The sequence below is a fragment of the Dendronephthya gigantea genome, unplaced genomic scaffold (genome assembly GCF_004324835.1).
Source record: "Dendronephthya gigantea isolate DGI-Jeju-01 unplaced genomic scaffold, DenGig_1.0 000067F, whole genome shotgun sequence".
In the NCBI taxonomy this organism is placed as follows: Eukaryota; Metazoa; Cnidaria; class Anthozoa; order Malacalcyonacea; family Nephtheidae; genus Dendronephthya; species Dendronephthya gigantea.
Window position 1 is genome coordinate 512389 of NW_021163077.1, and position 10999 is coordinate 523387.

Sequence of the window (10999 nt, forward strand, 5' to 3'; positions counted from 1 at the left end):
TTCTACCCACCTCCTGTCCAGCCCTTTCTAAAACATTATCTCTCTCGATCAACAATCTTTTCTTATCATCCTCCAAAGTTTGAATAACGACATTCTTTTGTTCGACTAATCCCCGTTCCTGTTCCAAGATCATATGTTCTGTCGATAGTTCTCGCCTGAGACGTTCTACCTCCGCTTTTAGAGTTTCCAAATTCTCGGAATTTAGGATTTCATCCTTTTCTTTGACAATCTGCAGCAGGCCATCGAATGTCTCTTCTTTATCAATCAATTCTTTCTCCAAACCAAGACGACCAACCTTAACAATACGTAAGCTTATGAGTTTAGATAACTCTCTATTTCTACAATGTTCTTTGAAACAATCCCTTCATATAAGAGAAAGCAAATTATAGAAGCCAAACACATTACAGGAACCAAACCCTGGATAATAAAAGAAAAACAACTAATGTGTAATCTTACCTCCATGGCTCTAGCAATTTCATCCCTTTCCTTTAAGACTCGCTCCAAATCCTGCCTTAATCCTGAACAAATATGATCAAACTCCGCTCTGATCGAATCTCCAATGTTATCTTTCTCATGACGTACTCGAGATAACTCTGCTCCAACGCTGTCTAAGCTGGCCGTCAACTCCGTCACCTCTGACTGCAACTTCGTATTCTTTTCGTCACTCTCGGTAACCTTTGATATCAATTCCCGATTCTCAGTTTCGTATTTTTCCTCGCAACTTAACTTTTCAGTCTTTAAGGCTTCTAGTCTCTCCCTCAGACCACTCAACATATCATCCCGACTGTCCAAAGCTGCGCCAAATTCAGTACGTAGTGCATTACATATCTCTGCCTTCTCACTTTTTACATTTTGTAAATCCTGCTGAAAAGCGGTCTTCTCTTCTTCGTGTTGTTTTAGAGCTTCTTTGAGTTTATGTTTCAGTTTAAGTTTGCCCTTCTTGTTCAAGTCAACATCACTTTGAAGGGAAGTGTTTTCATCTTGTAATTCACGATATTTATCCTGGAAAAAAAGGCAAAATAAAACAGAGTAACAACTAGGATAGAGTGTTCCAAGTTAAAGAGAGTAACAATTAAGATAGAGTGTTCCAATACAAAAATTATACTATAGTTTTAAATTCGTTGGTAAGACTCTAATCGATACAACTGTAGAAGACGACTAAAACGCTAAAAGATCGAGTGAGCTATGCACATACCTTAGAACCAGCCAATTCATTTTGCACAGCCTCTAAATTTTCTGAGACGCTCTCAAACGAGTGTTTAAGCGCAGAGTACTCATGCCCTAATTCTTCTTTTTCATGTACCAGAGATGAGATCTCTTCTTTTAACTGGACTACGTCGTCACTTATTCGCATTTTTTCTTCCTACAAGTCATATAATTTAGTTTCGTTTTCGGTAGTAAAACAATATACAAAAGGTTAGTTGTGAGATCTGACCACTTATGAAGTTTCAAGACGTTCTCTAGTTAGGAAAATTTAGTTGAATAATTTGTCATTTACCTTCAACTCTCCAATCAAACTTTCCATCTGGAATTTTTCTCCAAGATGCATTTCCATCAACTCTTCTTCCCGTCCTTTCATCTTATTTTTCATTTCATTGACATCTATTTCCATCTCATTCTTCACAACATCTTTCTCCTGTTTCAGTTGCACCTCAAAGCCATCGATTAGATCTTGTTTGGATTGTAAATCAGAAAGGAGTGACTCGTTTTCTTTTTGTATTTGATCAAGTTCTCGTTGTATTCTGATATAACTCTCTTCATAAACGTTCCTCTCGTGACGAAGATGATCAAGCTCTTCTTTGCTCGGCTTTTGCTCGGTATTAATTTCTGGAAGAGCTTCAACTGTGGGCATCTCCGACATTTGGAAAACCTTTGGTTGAAGGGTAAGTTAGATTAAACGTTAAATATCATCGAGTTTAAGGAAAACTAGGGGATTTCGCGAGAATATGACTACATTTACCAACAATGCTTAGCCAATATGCTTTTTACATGCTCCTTTAGAAAACTGCTGGATGTTAGATATCGATACAGTGTTTACAGAACGTATATCTACTGAATTCTAGTTGGGGCTTCACATACTTCACATTAATATCCCATAGCCTAATCATATCAAACCAAAATACGTGTAGTGGGTTTCTACATTTCTACCGCTGGCTATCACGTCCACTTATTATTTACAGGTTAGATGGCCCAAAAATGTTTTAGCCAGATTAATAAGGTATTAAAATTCCAACAAGAGCTTCGCTTCAAAGGGGATACACTTTGGGGGACACCCTGTGTTGATTTAGTCTAAAACCAGGTGATGAAGGTGACAAAAAATTTTCGCTCATTTATTAAACAGTGTTTCCAATAAAATGAAAATAAAAGCGTACCTCGTTAACAATCTGTGGAGTTACTTCAAGCTCCGATACTTTCGACTCCTCTAACTTTGCTTCAGAAGCAGCTTTCTCTCTTCGGAGTTCTTTTAACTTCTTTTTTAACACAGCAATTTTCTAATGAAGAAGAAAAAAAAAAATAAGTGCATTTCAGCAACACAAAAGTAGAATGTAGGTGGCATTCTACGATAACCTTCCTGAATTAATAAGAACTTGCGCATGATGTATTATTCTGTTACTATTGTGAGGTTAGTATTTGAAAACCGAAACATGCACAGTAGCCTAGTGTAATAAGCGAGAGTGGCTTGTGCCTGAGCAAAACAAAAGAAAAAGATGTGTTTCATAGAACCAAGCAGAGTAGTTTGTGTCTGAACTACCGAGAAACTATATCCTAAAGATTGTCGTAAATGTGACAATAAAACCATAATGAAAAAGCTTCCCATATGGAAGGATCACTAACCTTGTCTTTCTCCTCAACAATGCTGCCCATTTGACCAGCGCTCTCCTGTGCGTTCTTCAACTCGTTCCGCTCCTGACTGACTGTTAACAACTCGTCATATAACTTCTGCTTCTCAGTGAGTACTTCATGTAATTTTTTATCCAGTGCCTCACGTCCATCACCAAGGATCTGAAGCTCATCTTTCAGATTTTCAATCTCGGCCAACAGATCCTGAGTTTGCGCGCCACTGCTTTCGTTTGCATCACTCTCTTTTAGGTTCTTTAATTCTTCATTTTTTGCCTCGAGTTGGTGTTTCATATTCTCTAACTCAACCAATAACTTATCAGAGTTCTTTTCAATATCTTCTTTCACGATTTCTTTACTGTCCATTGTAGTTGCAAGTTTCTCATTTAGATCCAATAGTTGTTTATCTTTCGTATCGAGTTGTTGTCGTAAGTTCTCTATCTCTAAATGCATCTTCTCAGAAATCTGTCCAGCCTCATTTGATAAACCCTCATTGAGTTCTGCTCTATTCCTCAGTTCGGAAATCTGGACATCTTTCTGAGAAATCAATTGATCTTTCTGAGAACAAACCTCCTGGACTTGCTTTGCAAACTCTTCCTCGAGGTCAGCTTTCTCTAAGTCTTTTTCCATCAGAAGTTCATCTAAACGTTTTCTCATACGATCATCAAAATCTATTTTAGCCGCTTCAAGTTGTTTTGTTAGTTCCAGTACTTCACTTTCTTTCTCATCTAGTTCAGCTCTTAAATTCTCAAGTTCAGAGATATTCCACTCTTTTTCTGATTCTAGATTTTGAACTGCTGCCTTTAAACTATTTCTCTCCTTGTCTGTCTCTTGATTTTCTTTTGTGATTTCCTTCAGGTCTTTAACACAATCCTCGAATTCAGATTCCATTGAATCCTTTTCATTCTTGAGCGTGTCGATTTCTCTTTCCAATCTTTCCTTGATGACCTGTTTCTCCGATGTTAAGTTTGCCAATTCTTTCTCTTTCTGAGCAAGAGCAGTCTGTAATTGTTTATGTTGCTTTCCAATCTCGGCACTCGCTTTCTTCATCGTGGCCAGTTTCTTTCTTAATTGAAGTTTTTCTTTCTCTAATTCCGCAATCTTTGCTTCTAAAGTTGCCCTGTCATCCGCACTCGGTTCTCCTGCATCGGTAGAGGATTGATCTGGTGTTCCTTCGACGTTCTGTGCTTCACTTCTCTGAATCAACTCGATTTCTCTCGTTTCTTCTTTTTTCTTGGCTGCTTCAAGTTTTTGTTCCAAGTCTGTGACTGTTGAACTCGCATTCGCTAACTTTTTCGATAATTCATCCACCAGTTCTGCAGTCTCTTGCATGGAATATATCTCAGCACTTTTAGCTTCAACCTCCGATCTCAACAATCGTATCTCATTTCCATACTCCCTGTCCTTCTCACTTAAGCTTTCTTCTAGACTTTCAACTGTGCCTTTAAGCTCTAAAGCCTGGTTTGCAGTTTGGCTTAAGTTCACTTGTAAAGCATTTTTCTCGTTAACATGATTTTCACAAGTTTCCTGAATTTGTAGATTCTCTCTCTGAGTTTGCTCTAAAGCTGCTCGTGTTTCGTGCAACAATTCCTCGAATTTGTTCATTCTGTTCTGAGAATCCTCAAGTTCTGCTTGTACCTCTATAAGTTGTTGTTCTGTGTCTTTCTGCTGTGTACTAAAGTTGCATGACTCGGCAAACAAGCTCTCTTTCTGCCTTTCCAGAGCAGAAATCTTCGCTTGGGATTCCGCGTCCAGATCCCTAAGAGCGGTTAAATTACCTGAAAGTTCCTCTATCACTACCGATTTCTCAGAAAGCGACTTATTTAACAGCTGGACTTCTTCATTCTTCTCCGACAGCATTTGTTGCAAATTCTCAGAAACGTCTCGGGCTACTTGATCTTTCTCCATTTCACTCATCTTGCTACGCAGATCATTTACTTCAACTTCTCGGACTTGAAGCAATCCTTCCAAACTTCGTTTTTGCTCTACCAGTTCATCCATAGTCTCGTCAACACGCCTGTGTTCTTGTTCGAGTTCATTCATATCTCGACGCAGAGATACAAATTCCTCTTCATACTCCTCAATTAAGGCACCTTTCTCCTGTAATGCTCTCTGCAATTTGCTCTGCCGTTCAACTTCAACCTCAAGTTCTTGTCTAAGATTACACAATTCCTGACTCTGTTGCTCAGACTGTTGTTTTAAAGCCTCTAACTCGGAAGAGTCTTCCTTATTAGCGTTCGATTCGAGTTCCAATCTTAATTGCTGGTTCTCGGAAATAAATCGCATGATATCTTCTGATAATTCAGATTTCTCCCGAATCTGGTTTTCAAGCTGACTTTGGATGAATGAAATATCCTTTCCACCTTCTTCAATTTCACTTTCTTTCTCCTGTAGTTTCTTCTTGTAACTTTCTACCTCAGCGCGAAGAGACTCAAATTCCTGCTGATGTTCCTCACTTTGACTGTCTTTCTCTCGCAAAAGCCTCTGAAGCTCCGATATTTCATGTGTACTTGCTTCAACATGATTTTTCCATAACTGAAGTTGTTCCGAATGTATTGTGAAGTCATCGTCAATATTTTTCTTAAACTTTTCTATTTCAGCCTCCTTCTGCATAACCAAAGCCTGACTCCCCTGAAGTTGTGAAGCCAATGACTCTATTTCTTCCTTCTTCGAGGCCAGCACTTCAGTCAACTTATCACGATCCTCAGCTAAGGCGTCCATCATTTCCACCTGTTCAGAAGCCGTATTTAGCTGCCGTCGTAATGCAGACATGTCACGGTCTTTTCCTTCAAGGGTTGTTTTCAATCCAAGATTCTCCTCTTCAATCATGGTGATATTTTCCTGGAAACGGCTGACCTCAGAGTTCAATAACTCGAGTATAGAATCTTTAGAATTCAAGGAGTTCTCTAGCACTTCTTTTTCCACAGACAATTTTCTCATTTCGGATAATTTTTTGTTCATATCTTCATTAGTTTTGGTCAACTCGTCCTTTTCTTCACGTAGCTTCTTGTTTGTATTGCTGAGCTCTTTTAGTTGTTCTTTTTGAGTTCCAAACTTCTTCTTTAGTCCTGCGAATTTTTTAGCGACTGTCTGTAGCTGTTCTGTTTGTTTTTGGAGTGCTGCTTCCTTATCTTTTAACTGGGAATGCAAGCTTTTCTCTTGTGACTGAGAATTGTCATCTGCTGAAAGAACAGGTGGCAACTCTTCAACTACACTCTCGTTTACAGCCACGACAGTTTCCTCGAGAGCCGGTAGCTCCAGGACTTGGCTTCTATTCTCTTCGGCAACAGTTTCCTCAACGATAGGCGTGTTAGCACGTTCCTCAGGCAGGTCTTTTTGCTCATCTCTTAAACGTAACATTTCTACCAAATCTTGTTCACGTTCTTTTTGTTTCTTTAGTTCTCCGCCAATTTCAGCTAGTTGTTGTTTAAGAACTTCGCATGCAGATTCACTTTCAGATAATGCTGTCGATTTCCCCTCAAGTTGTTCTGCTAATGTTATCAACTCGGCCTCTTTCTCTCCTAAAGAAAAATAATGCTTGTTTGAAAACGTATAAACTTGATATATCGGGTTTTCTATGGAGAGTAGATTACCAATGACAAGGTACGGGATTTGTATATAAAGCAAGTTAAGCTTTGGTTTCTGTTGCATGTGTTGATACAGAAGATACACAGAACGGTTTAGGATTTGAGAGATATCTCTAGGGGTCGGTTGCACATGCAAAGCCTGAATACCATGGCTAAAATTTTAACGTGTTTGAATGCCTTCACTATGTATTTCTACATAGCTCTTACCTTAGAGAATAGAACTAATAAATAGGCAAAACTATTACTGGATTAACTTTTTTAATTGATAAATAGTTGATTTGCAAAAGTTGCAGTGACGTATTAAGCAAGCCGGTTATTGAATAACTGACCACAGTATTATAACTCAATTTGTGTTTACTGTTTACTTAGTTTGGGGTCGGCAGTAAGTTTTATAACCGACGGTAATCGTGCTCCCCTATCAAGTGCTGTATGCTCACCTAAGGTTGACTGGCGATCCATCATCGCCTCATTATTTCTCTTTAGCTCCTTCATCTGTTCCTGACTTTCAGTCAAACTCGCATTCAGCGACCTAACCAGGGATTCATTCTCGCCTAATTCAGTCCTGTTATGCTGCAATTCTTCCTGCATATTCTTATACTGTTCTTCATTATCAGAGGTAATATTTCTTAGATGTTCCAGTTCATTTTGAGTCGCGGCCAAAGTGGTCATTTTATCCTGAAGTTCGCCCTTTATCATTTCCAATTCGTCGTTTTTGTCTGACAATTTCTTTCTCAATGATTCGGTCTCATTTTCCTCCTCAGATAAAGCTGATCTGAAAAATACAAAAACGTTTTGCTTGATTCTGCACGATTTCCATAAAAACATTGATCTGCCAACCAAGCTAAGGATGATAACAATGACGAACAAACGATGAATATTGATATTGCCCAATCATCATGACAACCATAAGTATCACGATGTGGTGTTCAGACCACTCTTGGTGATTTTCGTCTTTTGATAGATGTGAATGAGCGGATATGTCACGGATGTGCAAATAAGGGGAGTTACACGGTTGTATGGTCGGTTTTGAAATATAGCTAATAATTTAATTTAACAATTTGACTAGTCAACTAAACTCAATATGTCCTACGTAAGTCCTACGATGATCTTTGTATAAAAATATAAAAACTATACCTGCTTTGGGCTAATTCTTCTTTCAACATGTTGATTTGTTGCAGAACGAACTCGTTATTCTTGTCCAACTCCGTTTGAAATTCATCTTTCATGTCAGATATCTCAGCGTCTTTATCTTGGATATGTTTATTATGAATTTCTTGAGATTGATCAAGCTGCTCAAGAAGATTGGCAATTTTGCTGTCATTCTCTTCTAATGCTTCGTCTTTGCTATGTTCAAGATTCCTAACCATCTCCTATAAACAGAATTAACAGAAGGATGGTAAACGTTGAAAAAAAATAGTTAATATAGGTATTGGCTAGATTGGTTATGGTTGCATGGCATTGCTAATTCAACGGCATATCTCCATGCCCTAGAACAGTAAAGTAAGCAGGGCAATCAGTGGTGTACAGACTTTGGAATAATAAAGAGAAACATACCTTCAAAGTGTTAATCTCATCATTCTTTGTCTGCAAAACTCCTTCATGCCGCTGTTCCGCTGCAAGAATTCTTTCAGTCAATTTCTTGATCTCCTCGTCGACATTCTGTCCTTCACTGCGACGAAGACTCTCGACCTCAGCGACCCGATCTAACAGTCTTGATATGTCTTCATCTTTTTTCTCCAGCTCTGCTTGCTTCTCGTCTCGGAACGCTGTGAATTTCTTCTTTAACTTCGCCATAAGTTTCTTAGAATTTAGGAGTTCCTCACCGAAAGCCTCTTTCGCTCTGACGTCCTCTTTCAATTCTAGGATTTCTCTATCTTTGCTAATGATACTTTCTTTTATTTCCACGACTTCGCCCTCTTTTGCAGAAAGATTTCGCTGCAAGTCTGCGATTTCTGATTCTTTTGCTTCCACAGTCTCGTTTAATTTCACTATTTCGCTCTCCTTACCTACGACATGGTCTTGCAACTCTGAAATTAAAGAATCTTTTGCGTGCATCAGCTCGGTGATTTCGGCCTCTCTTCTCTGAATATCCTTTTTCAAACCAGTAATTTCTAAGTCCCTTCCCTTTATATTCTCATTCAGCTCCGCCAATGACTCAGAACTTTGCTGAATTTCAAAAATTTCAGTTTCTTTTCCATCCAGGTTTTGCCGTAAATCCACTATCGCCGATTCCTTCTCCTCTAAATTCTGATGCAAGTCCATAATCTCCGTATCTTTGGTCTTTACATTCTCCTGCAATTCCTTTATTAGCTCAGAAAACTTTGCATTCTCGCCTCGTGTCCTTTCTTTATCTTCTAACAACTCGTGTTTTTCTTTCTGTAAATTTTCCATGTCAAGCTTTAAGCTTTCACTTCCATTGCGAACTTCAGTTAGTTCTGTTTCTAAGCTCAATAGTTGTTCTTTATCAGTGTTTATTTGCTGTTCAAGGTGGGATAGGGTGTTTCGAAGCAATTCGTTGTCCTCACTTTCCCGCTGTAACTCATCATGATAAAGTTTCAACTGTTGCTGAAGTTGCCGTTCGTTTTCTTCGCGTTCTTGCAATGAGTTTCTTAAATGAATAAGATAATGCGTGAGTGAAGATAATAGTGAATGTGTAAGCATCACTGAACTAAAATTTATTTCTATTGGATACTTTCACCTTGTAAGACTATACTCGCGGTTTGCAATTAAGGCACATTAAATGTACATACATCAATGGACTAACTAACAGCTTGGCTAGGAGTACTTGAATAGACTAACTAACAACTTTATCAATACATCATCTATCCATTTTGATACGGATATTAATACGTCATTCACAATAGATAAAATCTGTCGGTACAATTTGGAGTGTAAAACATGAAAGCGAGGTTGGTCAAACCTACGCGAGGTGAATCGGTTCCACGTCTGCGGCGTCGAACAGCGTCCTGTCTTCAATATTGCAGGAAAAATTACGCAAGACAAAACTAAATAGGCAACGAGATTTCTACCTTAGTGCATCGGCCTCCTTGACAATGTTCTTCATCTTATTCTGTTCTTCGACATTCATGAAAACGCCTTCGTCACGTGTCCCAGTATCACGTGCATCAGTATCACGCGATTTCTCTAGTTCTTCCTCGAGTTGCTCGATATGGGCACGAAGAGCATTTCTTTCCTAAAAAGAAATCACATCGTCAGACGTATTCGTTCCCTCAGGATCGCAATCTCGAAATTGATCACGTTCCACTTGTAACAATTAATACCCAGACTCTCATTTCTGGGAAAGATGCAATGCTATTATGAACCGTCGCTAACACTTGCCTTTGTAGCCGTATCTAGTTTTCTCTCCAAGGTTGCCTTTTCTTCTTCCAATAAGCGAACAACTTCACCAAATGATTCCGATGTAGCATGGATCGCCTGATTTGGCTCAATAGTTGATGGAGTTTCAAACATCATTGATACGTCTTGGTCGGCTGAAAATAAAATCGTTTCATCAGCATTTATGTCACACCTAACGAACAATATGATTGGCTACTTCCTACCACGACGAAAAAAACTCAGTTGTTGATTCTTTTACAATCAATTTCAACAACAAATTACTTCCACAAATGATATAAAATGTTAGTTAACATTTCTAATGAACTTAACACAAAGGAACATTTATCGACATCAATACAAGTATCACATGTGGTGTACAAAAATATCACATAATCCTACCTTGAACTGGTTCTTCCATGTTCTTTCCATCCTCCTGCTCTTCAACATCTCCTCTTTTATCAGTGGAGAATATAAATTCTTCCAAAGCTTGCTTTAATTCAGTGCACCTCACATCTGCTGCGTTCTTTTCTTCTTGTAATCTCTCCAGTCTTTGCTTCAACTCTAGATTTCTGTTCATCTCCTCGGTTAACTGTTGCTTCACGTCATTGAAATTACGTTCGATTTCTAGAACCTATGAAAAACAAGCAATTTAATATCACCACAAAACATGCGATAAGAATCCACGCCAGCCCCTGACCTTACAAGGTCGGGTCGCACCAACCATTTTTCTTCACTTTGATTACATCAATCAAGAGAATGAAATCCACGGTAGAACGTTTACATAAAAATTTCTTTAAATAAATAATGGGCTTCAAATTTATTTTCTCACGGACTACGAGAAACAGGGCAACCTCAAAAAACATATACAGTATAAAATTGCTTTAATGGACTTAAAAACGAGACATTCATCTCAAACGTTAATTCTACCCTAGCCTACAAGCAGGCTTTATAATCACTATCCGAGCATGTCGATATAAGGTAACGTCAGTCCAAAATACTGTCAAAAAAAATGCACGGAAAATACAATAACAGATATGAAAATACCTTATTATGCACAGATATTGTGTCTGAGGTTGGTTCAGCCCACATGTCATCATCATTATAGGCTGACTGCAGCTGTACGACTTCCTCTGTTTTTATCAAGGGTTCGTCAGGATTGGCCGCTAATTCACGAGCTGATTTCGGCCGGGGAATTTCTTCCTGAATTAGTTGGCCTGCATTCGCGTGTTTGGCCTGAA

At 38.6% G+C, this 10999-nt stretch overlaps 1 protein-coding gene across 1 annotated transcript in view; it reads right to left on the reverse strand.

Annotated features, from left to right (window-relative positions):
- Positions 1–10999, reverse strand: part of LOC114530985 — a 36150-nt gene that overhangs the window by 7708 nt on the left and 17443 nt on the right. Inside the window, exons 9-21 of the mRNA XM_028552610.1 lie at positions 10806–10994; positions 10161–10392; positions 9765–9916; positions 9455–9618; positions 7980–9033; positions 7560–7795; positions 6863–7197; positions 2836–6359; positions 2373–2492; positions 1499–1870; positions 1196–1363; positions 457–1002; positions 11–295 (exon numbers count right to left, since the gene is read on the reverse strand). Of these exons, the coding sequence (XP_028408411.1) occupies positions 11–295; positions 457–1002; positions 1196–1363; positions 1499–1870; positions 2373–2492; positions 2836–6359; positions 6863–7197; positions 7560–7795; positions 7980–9033; positions 9455–9618; positions 9765–9916; positions 10161–10392; positions 10806–10994 (7377 nt within the window). The remainder of the gene's footprint in view (positions 1–10; positions 296–456; positions 1003–1195; positions 1364–1498; positions 1871–2372; positions 2493–2835; positions 6360–6862; positions 7198–7559; positions 7796–7979; positions 9034–9454; positions 9619–9764; positions 9917–10160; positions 10393–10805; positions 10995–10999) is intronic.